We start from the raw sequence: 20,990 nt of genomic DNA on the forward strand, positions 1-20,990 counted from the left end.
GTCATTTACTTTTGTCGTGAAACTTCGATAATGATTATATGCTTAAACATACTGGTAAGAAGCATCATACCTAAAAAGTTCACTCAGTGAGGATTCTGTGGAGAAACTACAAAGAAATTGAAGTGCAATTGCTGTAGTTGGGCCCATTTTAAAATCAATGGAAAAATTGATAGGGTATTTTTTATGTGTGTACCGGTATGTTTTAAATATTTGGCTGTTTTTTTAAAGTATCATTTAGAAGACATTGAAAGAAATCGGAAAGCACAAAAAGTGAAAAAAAAAACTGGAGGGCCCTTTTTGAATTCATATAATCAATTTCTTTTCATTGAAAGAAATCGGAAAGCACAAAAAGTAAAAAAAAATGGGGTTGGGCCCTTTGTGAATTCACATATTCAATTTATTTTCACCAATAAAAGTGTTTTGTTTTAAAAAATTGTTAGGTGTAAGCAAAATAGCATTTCAGATAGTTTAATTATCATTTCATTTTAACATTTACCATACCGTAATTATAAATATCCTCGTGACTAGTGATGTTGCGAGCAGGAAAAACCTGTCCTGTACTTTTAGCAGAAACGTTCTTCTGTATTTAATTTTTCTGAATATATGCACATGAAATTGCTCTTATCTTCAAATACCTTATAAGCCTGGCATATCACATGTTGTACGGTACAAAACAAAAATCATTCTTAACACAAGGAAGCTGTTTATTCTTGCCACTAACCTAGGCTACCATACCCTAAAAACTTTAATTAGACTTGAATGCCTACATAAATTTATGAAAGCTTTGCCTTGGAATGAAATAATGTTGAATAAAAATAATTGAACACCTGATCCTCAAAACGCTTTACACTCCTTTTGTTTACAATTACTGTTAAGGCTACAATGTTTTTACCTTGGTTGACAGAACAAGTAATGTTGCCAGATAAAAAATAAAAATGGAGAAAAACAATTGTTACCAGATGACCAAATCTGAATGGAAATTAATAATTTCTACAGTTTTGGTTTTGTCCTCAGATTTTATCTGCGCGGTACCGGGCGGCAAAGTTCAAACAGTCAAAATTTTGTACGATGGTATTACCGCGTCGTGACCGATAGCCTATGTTTGATATGTTCCATTGCCAGTATTTTTTTTATTAGAAATTGTTAACACTTTTGGCTTTCATTCCGAGCAAAGGTGTAGCTAAGAAATGATAAACCTGTGTTTGCGGTTACTTACACTTGTGTTGTTTTCTAAACTGGTGGGAAAGTCTATTGAAATGAACCACATTTCCATGTCGGTGCAGTGAAAATATACACAATATTATAGGTCTGCTTGACGGTAGAGAGCCCAAAATTATTCTGGCCCCGGGGCCCACAAAGGGTTTAACACAGCACTGGTTTCAAGGATCCATTAATAAACTCTGCTAGTTCAAATTCAAATGTAGCCTATATTTTGCTAGTGTTTCCAGTATGAAATTGAAATGAGCTCAATTTTCAATCTGTTAGAGAGATTCTTCATCCAATAATTTTTGTAACAAGTATAAGAGTGTTCATACTGTTAGAAAGTTGTAGGTAAATTGGCTAAATTAATATTTATGAAGTTATAGTTTTGCTTGAACTATTTGTTAGCCCATATTTCATCATTCGCAGAGACTACATGGTATTGCATTGAAAGCGATTGCCAACAGGGGCCCCTAAACTTAGCTGTGCCTCGGGCCCCCATGAGCCTTAATCAGGCCCTGCAAGTTTGGCAAAAGCAGTGTAGTGCTAAAGTCCCAACTTTTAGCCCAAATCCAGTGGCGTATCCTGGTTGGTTGAGCAAGGGAAGCAATAAAACTGGTGGGGGAATGGAGCGTGCCGAAGGCACGTGTTTTCTAGGGGGGGTCCGGGGGGCATGCTCCCCCGGAAAATTTTTGCAAAATTACACTCAAATAGTGAATTATACTACTTTCTGGAAACACTTTTAGGGTAATTTTTGTATGAAATTTATTAGCAGATAAACAGCTATTAACTTATTAAAGGTAGCTCTTTCACACGAACGAGCAAAGGGCAAAAAGTGCGACTATTAGAGAACACCAAAAACTCAGCTACAAAGTCAAGTCTAGCTTAGACCTCACATATCCTGTCTTATTCCAAAGTCTATCCAGCCAGGATAACAGTGTAAAGCCAACATTTGGCTCAAACTTTTGCTTACAAGGCCGATATTATAACCATAACAGTGCCCTAGATTTTCTCATTACATTGCTCACTGGCACAATATCCAACAGAGCAAAGTTGCCAGATTATGAAAAAGTCTTAAAGTCAAAATAATACAAAGAAAAGGCCAAAACAACAAAAATATTAGACAAAAAAGGTCAAATGGATATATTTACCTGTTTCTATCAAAAATAATAAAATTTACATATATATTTTATAACTTTTAGTGGATTTTAATAAATTGTAGCAAAAATAATTCTGAAAGTAGCCCAAAAAATAGCAAGTTTGCCTATAAAAGTAGTGGATGAGTTTTGATCCGCCACATTACGAGTATTAAACAAGTATAGAACATGTATTGAACAATGTTGAATATGGTTTCATCTGGTAAGGTTACAATATTAGAGAAATATTGATTATTATGCATTTTGAAGAGCTATTTGAAAAAAAAACTAATTCGCGGAATTTGGCTAATCTGGCAACCCCGCGACTGGAAGCAATTTTTAAATCGCTTCCAGCGATTAGTTAAAAGAAACGTAAAATGCGAAAACTTAGCGCTGCTTTTTTCCTTTCTTTCAAACTTGTTTCTTCTTATTGCAAAAACGAGAGCAACGGATGCAATGCGAATCTTCGCTTCCGTTGGCTTCTAACTTTTTTTAAATTAAAACCGAGTTAAACTCATATGGGGGGCATGAGTTAAAAACCGTTCTAAATCGCATTTAGGTGAAGAAATTACGAAATCGTTTTACTGAAAAATATCAGCTTCTCTTTTTTCAATTTTGACAAGGGAAGCAATGCTTCCCTTGCTTCCATTGAGGATACGCCCCTGCCCAAATCACATTTAAATGTAGTGAAAGATGGAAACGTTTTGATGTTTTTTTATTTTCCCTGAAGAGATTCAATAATCCTTTGTGACGTCATAGTCATGTTTGTTTTCCCTTAATCACACCATTGTGCTGTCATAGACATGTTTAAAAGAAGTATGGTTATTGGTTGCACTTAATCCATCCAATTTGAACTAGTTTGCAGAACTTTGAGACTTTAGCACTTTTTTTGTTTTTGCCTAACTTTTCGTCAATCTTTCCTCTGCCCAATAAAAAAAATTAAAGTTTGCATCATGGTTTTATTGGTGCGTAACGACAAGAGGTCAATTTCTTTTTATCTCAAAAAACAGTAGGCCTAGTTCTCAAATAAAATAAGTTTTCATCTTTGATGTTTGTTTTGTATCTTTATCCTGCATTGTGGGAATATGGGTAAAACTTTATTCTTGTCAGGAAAAGCATTATAAAGCATTTATTCACTATGTGAACACTGAGCACTGAGCAGTGCTGAAAAACTCCACTTTAAAGGAAAAACTTCTTCATTCAAGGTTGGTAGAATGGTAGTTACTAGCAATAGTCAACATGGGTGGTGGGCATTTGAAAGGAACATTAACCTAAACCTTTTCTGACAAATGCACTAACTTTTGACAGCTAAAAATATCAGTGATAAGGTCTCTTGCATTATATGTCCCGAATAATCTGCAAGAAGCATCAATGACGAAGAATACTTCTGTTTCAACATTTATAAAGCATATACATCGTTGGCAAGCTATCAGTTACAAAACATGTTTAAACAAGCTATTGGCAATAGCTTGCATTAGTAAATTATCACGTCCACAAACAAGGTAAATGTGTGTACTGAATACTGCCACCTTGTTTTGTCAAAATTTCGTCAACCCATTGAGTGTGTACAAGAATAACCAGTACCACAGTATACTAACATACTAGGCTAACTTCCATAAAAGGAAAAAGAAATTAACTCATCTACATTATGTCATGTATCAAATTTCATTAATTCAATGTTTGTCAGGTCTACTGCCACAAACATGCCAGAGAATGAAGAAGAAGGCGAAACAACATAGGTCCTCATAGGACTATGCAAGAACATATGCTGCCAAACACAAACACTTAGGAATTTCAGCACACCAATAAAACTATTTTTAGTAATTTAATGTTTTTCAAGAGCACTATAATGAAACTAAGCTGTAAATTGCAAAAAAATTGCAACTTTTCCAGAAAAATATGAAAAAAAACAAAAAAAACCAAAAAACGAGTGTTTTTTTTGGCTCAAGTTTTTTTTGAAAAAAAACACGTTTTTTTTAAAAAAAAAACGGTTCGTTTTTTTTGCATTTACATCTCTAATCACAAGTGAATATTTTGCACTGTTTATCGTTTTTAATCGTAAGGGGTCGCAAAAATTTTTAGGAGATTAAAAGGGGTTGCGAGTAGAGCTCGACCGATATATCGGTCAGCCGATATATATCGGCCGATATCAGGTGTACGGTAGCCGATATATTGTATCGGCTATTTTTCGCCGATAAACATCGGCCAGCAAAAGCAAACTCAAAACCAGCCATACATGCCTTTAGAAGAAACACAAGTTGCTCAAACGTGCTTGCATAGCACGAACAATTGTTGCGAGAATATGATTTCCTGCCCATTCTAGTGCGCGCATCTAGAAAATGTTAATACTGTATCCCTTAGCTTCCATTCAAGCAAGAAAACTTTCAAGTTTTACGTTGCTTCAACGATTGATGACATTGAATCAGTGTAACAAAGGTGAATTTTTCGCTAAGAATCGATGGGAGTACCGGTGTACTTCTACACTAACCACGCGCAACTTATTTCAAGTCTTACGTCACAATCATGTCAGACTTTGATCTCCGAGTGATATTGATAAGGCAAGATTATACGAGTAGGCTTTTTTTTTTCATGATGCAGCAAAATTTGTCAAGTTTTGGTATTACAGTAAGAAAGAAATGGCCCAGGGTAAATTAACTTTCGCTCACATGACATGCAAAAATAAACCCAAAGAAAAAAGCCCAGTGAAACTTTGCACAGAAGAAAATATAGTAGCGTCATTGTAAAAGTTGCAAAAATAAACCCAAAAAAAAGCTTAGTGAAACTTTGCACTGAAGAAAATAGTAGCGTCCCGTGTAGCGTCATTGTCGAAGTTTTTCGACCCGTGCCCAGAGCATTGTGACGCAAGAAGCCACACGACCTCGTTCGGTGGAAGTTAATCAGTTATGCGGCGTATTGTAGGCTGCAGCTACACGGTGCTTTGACTCTCCAAGCGCACCTCGTTGGTCTGATGAAAGTCTTCGCTGAAATTTTAAAAAGCATTCCAAACATAAAGTTTCTTGGACTGGTTTGTTGCTTAATAACGTTGTTGGTAACAAATTTTTTGTAGCTGATATATATCGGCCGATATATATCGGTATCGGCCTAAAACTTTCATAAATATCGGTATCGGCCTGAAAAAGTGATATCGGTCGAGCTCTAGTCGCGAGCAAAAAGTTTTGGGAGGCCCTGATCTAGGCTATTTGTAGTATTTCTAAAAAATCAGTTGAAATTGCAACCTTTCTTCCCAAATCATTACACTGTACTGCTTTCTATAATAATTCAATTAAATTTTAGGCTGATCTTGTCAATGGCATCATTCGCTCATTGCCTCTCTAATTTGCTTTGTAAGTCCGTGGTGGTTGTTAAAAGGTATAAAGCAAAATCACTAACCGTTACAGCAAAGATACATGCCAAAGCATAATAAATGTTTGCTTATAGCAGAAAAAAGTTTAAAGATACCGGTAGTACCGGTACCAGTGAAACTGTCCAGAAGTTGCTGTAACTTCCAGACTGTGTATGCGGATGCGCAGTCCAGAAGTGACTAAACAAAGGTTGCCAGATTTTATAATTGCAGCAGCCTCAATAAAAATAAGATGAAAGTCAAAACAAAACTTTGTTACAAAAATCAATTGTTGTGTTTGAATAAGAAAATATGTTTGAAACAATGCAATGAATGCAAAATAGCAGTACCATGTTTGAAACAAGGCATCACTTATTTAAATCATGGCAATCTTAAATACAGGCTTTAATATCGTAAATGTTTTATTGATGTATATTTTAAACCTTTGGGTTTTGCCAACTTCCTTTTGGTTGTTGTCAAAGGATGTAACCAATTTCTTCCCCTGAATACTTCATCCCTGAAATACTGAATGCCCCCTGAAATCGGGGACAAAGTGTTCAGGGGACAAAAGAGGCTGCAAAAGTGGTTTTTAATTGATTACAATGTATGCTTTGGTATTTTTGACCATTGCAGAGACTTGTACACTATCTCCAGTCCATAATAAGTATGCATTTTAATAGATTGAGAACTGCTTTTTTGCGCATATCTAAGCTAATATGCTATTTCAATAGATCTAACTAATTGACTGATTTTGTACCCATAGAAGAAACTGTTAAAAGTAGAGCAATGTCGTACAATGGCATTGGTTTAACAACTGTTCGGGGTAGTGGAACAAATGGATATGTTCAGAGAAATTTATCTGCTGTTCGACGAATACGGGATCATGTGGGAATGAAATCTGAAGAAGATATGGCTAAATTAGATTCAAGGTATTTCAGTATTGAAATTTAATATTGACTAAGAACTAGTATCTAGCCAACTGAAATAAAAACTATATATAATAGCCTAAAGTGTCACACTAGGCCAAATATTGTACATTGGCTTTGATAATAAACCAAGACTATTTTGTAATGTCATTATTTAACCTATATATATCTTAGTACATTTTACTGATACTGGGCTTTGTCTTTTGTTAATTTGCAACAAATTTAGACTACTTATATATAAATTTTAGTAATGATCTTGGACTATCATCTTGTCTTGACTACTGAAGGTTATTCTACTCAAGGACCATTTTTTTACAAAAACCTCTGAAAATCACATTTGTTAGCTTAAACAGTTACTCTTTTTTTAATTAGAAAGATGTTTTCACTTTTCATGCTCTTAAGCATGTAATAATTTGGTGGTATATTTGTTTTTATTAAAATTTAGCGCATTTTGTGATTGCTGTTTTAATTCCAAAATGTGTCCAAACCCATGCTGTCATTTTGGTGAAATAATTCTGCATGATCCGCCTAATGAAACCATATGTAAAAGGCATGCGGGAAATAATGTGATGACAGCAACAACACGTGGATTCTGATAAAAGCACTTCTCGTTTACATATTTATTTTTATGCTGCTTAAAAGTCAGCATGCTATTTTAATTAATTATTTTTTTTTAAAACAGAGTTTTTCTTAAAACATAATTTGAAATCCCAAAAACAAGTCGCATAGTTAGCATAAAAAGATAAAACTTACACAAGTTGTGATAACATTATTGATATAATAAACTGTTAATTTTTTTTCTGTCAAATTATTTACAACTTGTGTATGTGAAATGGTCACAATTACGTTGATGGTTGCAAATATGTACATGGACCCTAAATTACTAGAGCTGCCAAAAATTACATGATCTCTTACTTGTTTTTGGAAAAAAAATTGACAACTTTGTCCGAAAACAGTCGATATGTTCCGTACTGTAGATGAATGCAAAGTCACCTTTGTGCAATTTTTCAAAGTTACCTTTGAAAAGTGTTATGTGGCGAATTTGATGATTCATGATCGGCTTTGACAGTTTTAGCTTGTCAATTTAACATTTGAATCATATATATGTATGTCCTGAATGTCTATTATGACTTTCAACACTTTGTAGTGACTAACAGTGTCTAATAGTCTAGTAAAGTTAAGTTTTGACTGTCAACACACACACAGTGTACCATAGCTTATGGATGGTTTGTCAATATTAGCTTGATGTTGCGAAGCTCTGCTGGATGTGTTACTTTCACTGCTTGTAAAATACTATGCCTCGTTAATACTCCTTTAATAAATTATCATGTGAACATGCGGTCACGTGAGATCAAACATCTTGAAAATGGGTCGACGTCTTTTAGGCGCAGACAGTTAGGCGCCGGTCAAATAGGCGCGCACATTGTGGCATCCGGATATTTAGGTGCGTAGCACTGTGGCGCCCATTCATTTAGGTGCTATTCCTGGTAAAGTCTGCAGATTGTATAAGCTCAGCTTTGGCAAAACTTAGTCGGGGTTTTGACGGAAAACTAAGTTACTCTTCACTCAAGCCTCCCACCCGCTTGAATATAGGCTACTACCATTGGCGTAATTTTTAAAAAAAATTTGACGAACTTAGGGGTGCTCTAAGTTATCTTATGAAAATTGTCAATATAGGCTAATCAATTGAAAACCTGACCGATGGAAAATGTTAAAACAAATGACTCAATCTAATAGTAAATTCAACCATGTTTAGCCTACGTCATGAAACGTCGAATCAACATAAAAGAAGATAATTCTGTCGTATGTGTAATCGAATAGACTGCAGCGGTATGTCAAACGATCAAATAGAAATGAAAACAAGTATTAGGCTACATGCGAGGTGAAAGTGATCTTACATTGAATATTGAAATATATTCGACTTTAATTGCTTTAATTTGTTCACGTCTGCCTTATAATGCGGCTTGCTATAAATTAATCACATCCAAATTTGTTTCTGCGGGTCGTTGTCTTGGAAACAAACTCCGTGACAAGTTCTTCCATGTTTAATTTCTCCGCCAATTCGCGATGACTACCTATAACGGCCAAATTGTTCAGTCGTTGTTGCGTTTGAGTGCTGCGAAGGTAGGTCTTCAAGCGTCGTAATAACGAAAAGGAACGTTCGGCTTCACAGGAAGAAGTCGGCATAACAATGTAAGTTACCAAAGCTCAGGGTTGATCTCTAAGTGGTCTAAACTAATTTTGACCACTAAGCGGTTTAAACCTGGTTTTAACCGGTGAAAACTAGGTTTAAACCGGTCAAAACCCAGAAAAACATTTTTATTATATGTAGTGAATGGTCGGCTACCTGGGCTATGGGCTATTTAGGAAATATATATATATAAAAGCAGTTGTGAGTTGTGACCATTTTGATATGCAGGCCTCGAAATAGCTGGCGGCCATGGCCGCCTGAACTTTCATTAATGGCTGCCAATACCGACCTGTCAGGCAGCCACAGATGGCTGCCTGTAAAGTTCATACGAAAGATTATATTTATCTTGAATTTTTCTCTTGTTTCAGCGCCGCCAAAAACAAGACATCACACAGCGCTAAGACTACTACCTTAAATTACATGTCGTGCTACGTCTTATGTGCTACGCAACAGGAGGGCAAATGTTGCGCAAATTTTATGGCAAATGTTTTTCATAAAAAAAAATTTGTTGGAATAAATTCTTGTACTTCAGTTGGCTGTGCAAATGGTTCATCGTTCTACCAAGCATTTTTTGGTTTATCAGAAACTTATCTTTAGAATTTGAATTTTCTCATTAATTAAAATAACCAACTGATTGAAATATCAAAAATAAACTGAGAAATTGAATATTTTTTGTTCCAAATCCAGCATTTAGGTTATTGTTGATCAAAACAAAATATAGTTGAACATCATTACTAAACATGGAGGGTAATATTTGTAATTCAATTGAAAAGCAACTTAATTCATACACTAAAGGGGTTTTGACCAGTAATAGGTGGTCAAAACTGCCCGGTTTAAACCAGGTTTTAACCGGTTTTAACCGGGCGGTTTAAACCGCCCCCATTTAAACCGATTAACCCTGCCAAAGCTGCATATATACTTGGCATTATATCGACCATTGACGGCTGTGCAATGAATTTCTGACGTAGCGTATTCACTGTCACAACATCACCGTCACGTTTGCAACAAGCGAACCACTGTTTGCGTTCACGCAGCAAATCCTTGCGTTCTCAGTCACCATCATAAAATTTGCTTACTTTCGTAACATCGGCTTCTTTCATTGTGGGATTCTCTAGCAGCTCTCGTAGCAAGTCTGCCATTCGGTATGATGAAGAGGGGAAACGGCTAACGATTGCATCTGACGCCGTTTGCAGAATGTTTTTTTAGACGTTTGAGTAGAAAACAGCAATTTTCTTCAAGCCAGACAAATTGTTTTCTCTCAAACGGCACTTCTTGACGCAGTGCGCGCGTTTGTGCTTAATTGTTACGCAATAGTACAATCATGTCTACCTTTAATATGTGTGGCGCTGCGTGCCACACACAAATGTAAAACACTAAAAATATTGCGCTTTGGTGAAACGACTTTCAAGAAAGAAAAAAAAAACGTTATTTAGCAATGCAAATTTCCATTTGAATCGGTATATTTTGTATGCAAACCAGGGCCCAGGGGTGCTCTCTCATTTATGTTGTTACCTCAGATTTTTATTTTGGGGTGCTTAAGCACCCTTTGCACCCCTGAAATGACGCCTATGGCTACTACGGTATATTTTTACTGATGTTTATTGTTTAGTGCCATTAGTGGTAGTTATTATTTGACTTATATAACTAAAGGTGAACTCAGTCATGTTCGTAAACTTGAATAATTTATTGATAAAGCTTTCGCCGATGCAAACCTGTACTAACAACAAATAAATGCCGAACACGCCCATTAAAAAAACAATATATTTTTTTGGTCAATATAACATTTTGTGTGAAAAGCATTGCCCTACCTGCCAAGCTGATACACTCTGCAGACTTTACCAGGAATAGCACCTAAATGAACGAGCGCCACAGTGCTCCGCACCTAAATATCCAGGCGCCACAGTGTGCGCGCCTATTTGACCGGTGCCTAACTGTCTGCACCTAAAAGACTTGTTCCCTTGAAAATTTCCAGCAGAGGAAACTGAGGCAAATGCTAGGCACTCGTTGGGAAGATTGCCTCAAAAAGCCCAAGAAAAACGAAACAAAAGCTAGAAAAGAAAGCTAAAACTACCACGCCCCCCACCTTCAATACAATGTGCCTGTTGCCCACGTCTTTTCCATCATAGACTGGGCCTCCAAAGCCACATACGACATCACCATGCAAAGCCAAATTCAATTTGAAGACAAACCAATGCTCGGACATGAACCAGAACCGACAAATAAATTCTCATTATTATTTTTTTTAAATTTTTTATCCTTTATCAAATATTGTTTTTAGAATGGAGAAAAAACCTAATGCGGAGCTGTTGCAACATGATTTAAAGCGTCGTGTTGAAGTGAAGTGTATGGAACTACAGGTAAGCTATTAGCCAAGTCTTTTTGAAATGATTTTTTCACATAAAAATTAGTCATTAATTATTAACTGATTCTTTTCATTTTACTGAATAGGCTATTATTTATGTATAATATTAAAGAAAGTGTCTTCGTTTCGTATTTCTAATTAGGAAAATTATTGTCAGGGATGGGCTTTTTAAAATATTGGTCGATTTGAATCCATTTTAGAATGGTGTACCAAATCTAGAATCCAAAGCAATAACGTTGTGTTCGCAGCAACATATTCTGCTCATTTAAATTATTGCAGTATTGAGGTTTTTTCTAATATTTACCTGTTGAGTATCATTCCAATTTGATGGCAGTTATCTACACATTGGAAAGTAACAATATGTCAAATTACGCAGTGCAGTCGCTATTCTAATACCTGGGTCTGCTACTATTCGGTGAGTCCGATTCGGTGAGTCCGTTTCGGTGAGTTCCTAACCTCTAACCCCTAACCCTAAAACGGCAATGATAATTAGGCTACGGTACCCGATAATTTTAAAAAAAAATTGAAAAAATCCCCCGTTAAGGGATCGGACTCACCGAATCGGACTCACCGAAACGGGCCATTACGCTAATACCTATTAATAGCGTGAATGTGGCACGAAGAGATATAAAAATGAATAATTCCAATCAATTCGGTATTTTAAATTGCTCATCCCTAATTGTTGTATGTGATTTGCTTTTATTTTTTGTCATACAGACTTGAATATTAATACAGATTAAATCAGTGGTTTCCTTGCTACTCCAGCGCTTGTTAGTGAATCGCGCATGATATCACGGTAAAATACACCAGATTTTAGTTCAAACTCCCAAATGCAATCTCACTTGGTGAATCACAATCCCTTACGTTAATTCTAAAATTTTGAATTAACAACAAAACATCTTGAGATGCTGAGCAACATGATGTTGTATGAAGTACGAAAAGTTGTTTCAATTTTATGCTCTATTGTGCGTATTGTATTTTCTTGAATTGGAGAATACATTGGTGAGAATTAAACGGGATTGTTTGTCTCGAAACAACATTACTCTTCCTTAAATTGAAAATGATGTTAACAAGGTCTTGTGTTTTATGTAACTAACCTAGGTAATCACGGGACAGTGTGACCAGAGTTTTGTCACGCATTTGCAATTTTCACTTCTTTAATTGCATTGAAATCGATTTTAAGGACTTACGTTAGGATATTTTTTAAAACCTTTATTTTTGATAATATAAACTGTTTACAGGACTTGATGGAAGAACAAGGATATTCTGAAGAGGAAATTAAGAGAAAAGTGGATTCATATCGTCAAATGTTGTCAGAAAATCAAGAATCCCTGCCAGGCAAAGAAGATTCTTCCGGACGACCTATTGTGACAGAAACACATCAAATTGCTGAAATGAAAGAACGGGAGAACGAAAACATTAGGGCTGCTTTTGGAATTCGTAAGGACTATGTTAAAGGCAGTGCTTTTGACAATGTGGGCATGACTGACAAAAAAGCTACCGAAGAAAAGGTCCAGAGATATGATATAGTACGTTCTCCCAGCCGATCACCACCTAAAGAAGACAAATCGAAACACTCTAGAAGGCAGAAACCAACGGAGGAGCAACAGAAGCAACACAAACCAAAGAAACAAAAAAGAAGGAAACGGGAGACAAGTTCGTCAGAATCTGGAAGTGACAGTTCTGAAAGTGACAACGAAAGGCGGATGAAGCACTCCCAAAGAAAGAGGAGTGTTGATAAGGCGAAAAGAGAAAGGTTGGAGAAAACTGCACGAAAATATGACCGAGTGCGATCTCCTAGTCGGTCTCCACCAAGAGAGAAACAAGTAAAACATTCAAAGAAGGATAAATCAAAGAAATACGACAGAAGAAGAAAAAGAAGTCCAAGTTCTTCAGAATCGGAAAGTGACAGTTCAGAAAGTGAAAACGAAAGAAATACGAATCATTCCAAAAGAAAGAGCATGAGCATAACAGAAAAAAAGACCGTTAAATACACATCACGAAAATGTGATAGAGTGAGATCTCCCAGTAGATCACCGCCAAGAGAGAAACAACTAAAGCATTACAAAAACCGTAAGTCAGTAGAGGAGAAACCCCTAAAATATTCAAAAAACAACAAACCAATCGAGGAGAAACAATACAAATCAAAGAAACAAAAAAGAAGAAAAAGGCAGACAAGTTCGTCAGACTCTGGAAGTAACAGTTCTGAAAGTGACAACGAAAGGTGGATGAAGCACTCCCAGAGAAAGAGGAGTGTTGATAAAGCGGAAAGAAGAAATTTTGAGAACTCTGCTCGAAAATATGACCGAGTGCGATCTCCTAGTTGGTCCCCACCAAGAGAGAAACAATCGAAACATTCAAAACGACACAGACCAAAAAAGCAGAAAAGAAAAAGTACAAGCTCTTCAGGGTCGGAAAGTGACAGTTCCGAAAGCGAAAGAAAGTCAAAGCCTTTTAAAGAAAAGAAAAGTAAACCCACATCGTTTAGCGAAGACTCTGTTGACTCCAATGACGTGTATAGCAGTTCGAAGAAAAAGGTTAAATCTTTCTCGCCTGTCAATCATCGCAGTCACAGGTCGTCAGAAAAACTGCGTGATAGCCGGCACGATGTAAAAAGAGCCAGCAAACACTCAACATCACGCACTGCATCTAAGCACTCACGAAGGTCTTAGATATTGAAACTTGGTAAAACAGTACACTTTATTTGTCACCAATATGTGATAGACATTTTATAAAGTTATTTCTCAGAGTAAATACGACGAACACCAAGACAATACAAGTCAGTCATTCTATTTATGGGTTATCGTTGAATGAAGGACTATATCTGAGTTGCCTAATAGTTCATGGGGAGAGTTGAACCATCGTTATTTGACTTGGCTATTTGTTTGTTTGTAGCCAGGTTTGTCACACTTTTAATCATTTTCATACCTACTACTGGCTGACTGGAAGAAGAAGATGCAATGGACAGAATGAGATGGAGAATAGGAGTAAAGACAATCGTTGAAAGGAAAAAAATCGGCCACCTCCCGGTCCTCCACTAGTGGGGACAAAATCGATTTTAAAAAAGTAGCGCTTTCCCAAGTAATCTCACTTCTTTGCTTGCAAAGTAGTTTCAAGTGTAATCACTGACTTGGCTTCACGTGACATGTTGCACTCGTTAAGTACTTCCAGAAGGGCGTGACGGAAAAATGTCAGAAAATATTTCAAGACTACAATACTCTCACAGTATACCCACCTTTTAGCTACGTTTTTTTTTCTGGCATGGTAATGGCGTATCTTGAGGTTTACGCCAGGGCTGTGGAGTCGGAGGGATTTTGGCGTGTTTGTATGATTTTCGCCCGCCCTGGTTTGCGTCATTGTTAGGATAGGCAAGCGTACCTAAGAGTGATCCCAATCGTGTATTTCATGTAAATGATTTGTTTTCGAGGTTTGCGCTCGGACCAGAAGTACGTTCACTCAGTTTGAATTCATCAGGACTTGTGGCCCTTGACTTTCATTATGCTGCAGGGTGAAAGTCTGATTGTGCGATGTAGGACCTTAGGGCCTGCATTGCATCCATTGTACAATTTACAGCAGTCTCATTAGTTTGTGAATTGCGTAATTTGTGCATTTCGTGAAATCACATATATACGTGATTTCTTATTAACATGTACTACGTCATGTAATCGGCCGAAATGCGCACCACTCAACGCCGATTTGTGACTGCAACAAGGGACTGGCTAATTTACATTGTGTAAAATAAACTGGTTGCATGTTGTATAAAGGTGTTTTTTTTAAGCAAACAAAACTATTTCTTTCAAAGTTTCAATGCCTATCTTGGTTGGTTTTAAATCTTTATCCTCGGACTGACAAAGCCTTGATTGGTTATTTTTGGTAGTTTCGCATACTTGTAGAGGCTCTTGACAGTAGATCGCTTTCAATACACATTTTTGTGTATTGAAAGCGATCTACTCCGTAAGATTGACCTCCAACAACTAGTTAACGCGTTTTCAATCGCAAAAACGCGCAAAGTTGTTATTTAGTTAGGCATATGACCAAGTTTTTGCACGGTGCCCTGTGTTATAGTTGCAACAATGATCTTTGTGACAATGATTTGGCAACACTAATAATTCTAATATTTTAGTTGGCAACCCTGATTTTCGGACTACTTATAAAATGTGCCTACAGGCCAGCAGACCCTTAATCCGGCACTGCTTATGACTTAAATTTGGTACTACCCATTACTCGAAATCGATCACTGGGTAGAGGCAATTATCGTATAGTTTCTTGCCCAGAGAAACAACAGCAAGTGCGGGTGGCTGGAGTCGAATATGCAGGCTCTCAACTGCGAGCCCAACGCGCTAACCACTCGGCAACTAAATCGAAAAAGTAACCACGGATTTTATCAACGGTGCGGTTCATAGTCTATTACCAGTTTCGTTATTGAGCAAGTGCATAAATGCACGGCTAACTGGAGAACTCCGACTTTGAAGTTATTATAGAGTTGTAGATTGATTGAGATTAAGTAGGCCTACCTACTATTTCCGGCTCACTCGACTGCCAAACAAATCTTGGTTCCAATTCTTTATTCTTATTGAGTTCACGACGGAAATAAAAACCTGGTTTTCGTCGGTACAAATCACACCCGTAAACATTTTGACCCAATAACATGGAACTATCACTGAAATGACAATTTTTTTATTGCTTGGGCATGGATACGATACGACATAATAATCTTCTACGTAAACAAATACACGTATCCAGTGCGCATTTCGACTAAAATAAATGGTTACCATTGGCCATCTTCGCAAGATGCAGAAGTCGTAGACAATGCCAAAACAATGCATGACCAGACAGAGACATGCTGAAATGCAATAATAGGCTGTCGTAGTGTCGTACTGCACTAGTTTTTATGAAACAAAGTAATCGTACACACATGTGCAACAATACAGTGATTAAGCCAGTAATTGAACGAATGAAGCAACACCGACGATCTAATCACTTACATAACCTCAAATGTTTACAGCGTGGCAAAACGTTTAAAACATAAATTGGACTTGTAGTAGCCATTTAAGATCTCACTGTTGGCGTTTAGGTGAAGATCATCGATCATGAGGGGTAGTTAATGATAACTGAATGAAGCATGTCGATGAAAGCTTGTTCACAAAGGTTGAGACTTGCATGTGGCATCAGCTTTGTTAAATGTAAAGAAAACATGTCTAGCAGAATTTTAACTCAGTCTACGACATTCTTGTCAAGCAAAACCAGTAAAAAAATGACTGAACTCCAATGTGATGAAACTGAACTAAGAAATCAAGAAATTAATGTAAAACCTCTATAAGTACAACTTAATTAATTCATCACTTACAGCTGATGGTGTCAACACGCCTAAGTCAGTGATGAGTAAACTAATTAAAGACGGTGGTGTATAATCCACAATAGGATGTTCTTTTTTAAGATCTTTGTTATCATTTTTTAGAAGAGATGCTTTGTATTTAAGTCGGTTAGGCAAGTCTTGTTGGTTAAGTGGGTAAAAACGAACAAACTTGAAACTTTCTGCAAGCACATAAAGAGGCTTATTGAGAGCCTTGGCACATAAAGCAAGTTGATAGCTACCAACCTTGTTAACAATGCCACCATTTTCCACCACACCCTCAGCACCAACTAATATTAAATCTACATTTTCCATAATATAACCAGCTGCAGCATCCAATATTACTGTAACTGGAATGTTGTAATTTTTCAAAGCATTCTCCATAATATAACCTGACTTGTCAGGACATGATTCGGTAACAAAAACAGAAAATCGTTTTTGAGCTTTTGCTGCCTGCTGCAAAACACATGCAACCACCCGAGAATGTGCATGTGTCAAAATTACAGCTCCATCTTTAATGAATGGTACACCCAAATGAGAGATTTTTTGCCTGCATGTTGATACTTTTTTGAGAAATAGTTCACCACGACTTATTAATATCTTTTTAACTTCTTGAAAGTCTTGCAACTCAAGAGATGCCAATGTAATAAATCTCAAAAACAGATCAGAACCTGATGAAACTGAAGTGGATGCCATACAATCGGTTGTTACTAATATTTTGGTTGCTTGTTTCAGATTATCAATTAATCCAGAGAGAGTCGGTGCTGTGTCTCGCTTTATACACTCTAATAAAGTTTCAATAGCAGCTATGGCTGTTGCAATTTCTCCATCATTCATCTTCTTTATAAAATATTCAGATACTTCATTTTCTTCCATGATTTTCCTAAAGTAAAACTATTACAGAAACCAATAGTTACAATCTGCTTGTGGTACACTGTACCTAAAATAAAATTCTTGAATAAGAATGGAAATTAAGTGCAACAATGGGTTTCAACCTAGACATTGTGATAACCTTTATCATTTCTTACCATCTAAACCAGGGGTGACAAACCTTTTTGCAGTCGCGGGCCACTTTGTCAATTACACATGAGTTATCAGGCCACACAACTTTTTAATCGTAACCTACTATGAAATGTTTTAGAAGCGACTCAAGATATTATTCATGAAAAGTAACAAACGGCAAATGAAAGTAATAAAACCCACATGGTTGAAATTATCTTATGCAGAATTGAAAAATACAACAGTAAAAATAAAAACAAATCAACTTGAGCAGAAAGGATAGAGCAACAGTACTTGCACTGAAGACAGTTTAATTTTCCAGTTTAAGCGTTTGCTTTCATATGAGCATGATTTCTTCTTTTTTTGGCTCTATCCTTTTTGCTCAAGTTGACGAAATGTTTCGACCATTATGCTCCTAAACAACAAATCAGTTAATGCAATTTCTTTTTCAAACAACAAACAAAAGCCCATGCGAATCATACAGCTGAAGCTATCTAATGCAGCATTGAAGCACTGAATTTTTTTGCTTAGTGGGATTTTTGGGAAGTTTTTTGCTTGACTAAGCGTTCAATATTAGGTCGAACAGACAATGTGGCAACTCTCAACTGCACACTAACATTTTCATCTGTCAGCCTCGACCTGTAGCAAAGGAAAGGTATACCAGTGAAGGCATAAAACAGCTTTGAGATGTCTTTTGTCTTTAATGCATGAGCGACTGTCAAATTGTTTTGCGGGCCGCACAAAATTTTTTGACGGGCCACATGCGGGCCCCAGGTTTGTCACCTCTGATCTAAACAGTCCTCATTCCCAAACCTGATCTAAACAATATTAGGCCAATCTAGTACCCTAATTGTCAAATATGATTCATGACACCCTGGTGCATCATTTAAAATTACCATGAGCTTAGAACAATAATTTGGTTTTGTAACTGTTTTATTGACTAAAATTTTGTGCATGTGCCATAAATGCATAAACTTGGCCCTGATAAAAGATGATGAGTGCTTGTATGTATACATTATATACACTTTATTGTTAACGAGTAGAATTGGTGGCTGTACTAATCAACAACACTGCTTTCTAAAGAAAGTATTCTATCAAAGTACATTTTATTTTTTTTAAATGGTTCCATCATGTGTTATAATGCATGCATGATCTTACACTCCTGCAAAAAAAGTATGCTTGAGAACATGACATCATGCTCTAGTACCGTAACATGAAGAAACCATAGTCTCAGAGGCGATAGTTTTTATATATGGTATCTATCTATAGACTCAATCTAAAAAATGTCCAAATTATTTTTACCTTATTCTTTGAAGAATTTTTTTGCAAACACTGAAATTCTTAGGGCCTGGGCGGGTACCGTACCTGTAGCCTACCACAAGTGGTTAGAAGTAAGGAAATCTTTATTATCAGACCAAGAAAGCCGTTGTTAAAGTCAATCCAGGTAGTTTACCTTGGGTTACAAGGATACTTGTAGTCTTTGTACTTGAACCATTAAAGTGGATGTGGTTACTCGGCTTTTTTTTCAAATCCAACTTGTCTCTACTCTTTAGCCCTGGTTGGTTTCAGAGTTGCCAGATTTTTTTTACAAAAAGTAGCAAAATGGATTTGAAAGTAGCCCAATTTCTGCACGATGTTTTTCTTTCAAGGAAAATTGCATTTTGTATGTTGCATAATGTTCCAACATGTCCCAAATGCAAAATATTGCATAGTATATCAGTTCCTACTGTACAATTAAACTTTACAACCTTAAATTACCTAAACAGAAAAAAGATTATATTTACAGTCAGTAATCGGAAAGATGGTCACAAAATTAGTTTTAACGTCACTCTATTAGCTGTATTGGGAGCTGGTATACAAGTCCCCCCCTCCTTGGTAACTCATGACAAAGACAGGACTTGACCAAACATATAGGGTGAAACTACTTTACCTTTGCTTTACTGTTCACACACTTCAATCCACATGTTTTCGTCAATTCCTCTTTGTCATGAGTTACCAGGGGAGAGGGGGACCTTTATACCAGCTCCATTTATTGTGCTACCATTGTTGCTGACTTAAAATATTATAAGACTGTCACAGCTAGCCTACATTAGGTTAATAAAATTTGCTACATTACTACTCACTACACTTCTAGTTTTTGTCTAATTAAACTATACATATCTTGTCTAAAGTTTACTAATTCAAACCTAAGCCCAACTCTTTACTACAAAAAATAAGTCTATCACAAAATTCACTCTCTAAGTCTAACAATAGCAACTACTTACAAAAACCCCTGGGAAACTTCTACATTTTAACAAACACATAGAACCGGATAGAGGCTACAATACTCGGCCATCTGGGTAACTCAGCAAGTCGCCCATTGGCTAGGAACAAGTACACGTGGTCACGTGGACGTGATCATCACGCTATTTTTACCAAAAAAAGAGAGAAGTGAAAAACGTAAAAACGATCGAAAGTGAGAGACGTGATGCAAGTCGATTATTCTGTGATTCTTTCCACTTTCATCTTTGTTAGGCATTGGGAAGTAAATAGTAGCCCAAAAAGTCGCAAATGTCAAAAAATCGCAAACCTTCAAATTCAAGTCGCGAAGCGAATTAAAAGTAGCCCAATTCGCGATAAGTAGCCTAATCTGGCAACTCTGGTTGGTTTTAGTCTTAGAAAACAGCAGGACATTCTAATTTCTGGTAACGCCTAAAACATCACACAATTAAAGCAAAAGAGCCATGTCCATTGAGTCCTGTCTTTGTCATGAGTTACCAAGGGGGATGGGGGGACTTGTATACCTGAAACTGGTATATAAGTCCCCCCCACCCCCTTTGGTAACTCATGACAAAGACAGGACCAGTGGCGTACGCAGGGGGGGCCATTGGGCCATGCCCCCCCCCCCCCCCCCCTTAAAAAAGTTTTAGTAGTTAACGACGTAGATTAAGGCATTTAATTTGTTTTGCATTGCTCTGTCAAAGCAATTACTGTAACAATGTTGTTTTATAGACTAAGCCAATACGAAATGCATGGCCCACTCCACCTACCCCACCCCAGGTATGCCAATGTAGCATAGTGTTCTGTAAGCCTATTACAGTGATTAGCGAGAGAGAAATGGATATAGTCTAAACTAAAACCATACTGGGATATCATGAAGACATCTGGGATATCAATGGCCAGTGGCGTAGCCAAGGGGGGGGGGGTTACAACCCCACTTGGCACGCGTGTGACGTCACGATATTGAGAATGATGCTTTCAGTTTCTTTATGCTTGGGAATGATGCTTTCAGTCTAAAAAAAACTAGCCTAATTTTAAACAAAACTGCATTAAAAGAGCGAGTTTTGCCAATACCAAACATTCAAACATCTCAGCCAGGAATTAACAAGAAAACATAGAGACTTAGCTTTATTTCCGAAAAATGCCGAAGAAAACATGATCTTATCCTTTTGCTATGCCACCTGACAGCACCATTTTACAGGAATATTCATACCCACATTTTTG

The 20,990-nt window shown here is 36.8% G+C and overlaps 2 protein-coding genes across 2 annotated transcripts; one reads left to right on the forward strand and one right to left on the reverse strand.

The window, feature by feature from the left end:
* Positions 1 to 6,420: 6,420 nt before the first annotated feature.
* LOC145778174 (uncharacterized) lies at positions 6,421 to 14,953 on the forward strand. Its single transcript, XM_082589608.1, has 3 exons — positions 6,421 to 6,605; positions 11,072 to 11,150; positions 12,397 to 14,953. The coding sequence occupies exons 1-3, from the start codon at positions 6,463 to 6,465 to the stop codon at positions 13,825 to 13,827; spliced, it is 1,653 nt and encodes a 550-aa protein (XP_082445734.1). The 5' UTR covers positions 6,421 to 6,462; the 3' UTR covers positions 13,828 to 14,953.
* A 758-nt stretch (positions 14,954 to 15,711) lies between these two features.
* LOC145778325 (translation initiation factor eIF2B subunit alpha-like) lies at positions 15,712 to 17,442 on the reverse strand. The gene has a single exon (XM_082589791.1). The coding sequence runs from the start codon at positions 17,382 to 17,384 to the stop codon at positions 16,470 to 16,472; it is 915 nt and encodes a 304-aa protein (XP_082445917.1). The 5' UTR covers positions 17,385 to 17,442; the 3' UTR covers positions 15,712 to 16,469.
* Between the last annotated feature and the right edge of the window lie 3,548 nt (positions 17,443 to 20,990).

The sequence above is a fragment of the Aplidium turbinatum genome, chromosome 10 (genome assembly GCF_918807975.1).
Source record: "Aplidium turbinatum chromosome 10, kaAplTurb1.1, whole genome shotgun sequence".
In the NCBI taxonomy this organism is placed as follows: Eukaryota; Metazoa; Chordata; class Ascidiacea; order Aplousobranchia; family Polyclinidae; genus Aplidium; species Aplidium turbinatum.

Excerpts from the sequence above, each read along its gene's own strand:
- LOC145778325 (XM_082589791.1), bottom strand. The coding sequence starts at position 17,384 with ATGGAAGAAAATGAAGTATCTGAATATTTTATAAAGAAGATGAATGAT.
- LOC145778174 (XM_082589608.1), top strand. The coding sequence starts at position 6,463 with ATGTCGTACAATGGCATTGGTTTAACAACTGTTCGGGGTAGTGGAACA. Across the intron at positions 6,606-11,071 it reads ATGGCTAAATTAGATTCAAG|AATGGAGAAAAAACCTAATG; the intron begins GTATTTCAGTAT and ends TATTGTTTTTAG. Across the intron at positions 11,151-12,396 it reads TGAAGTGTATGGAACTACAG|GACTTGATGGAAGAACAAGG; the intron begins GTAAGCTATTAG and ends AACTGTTTACAG.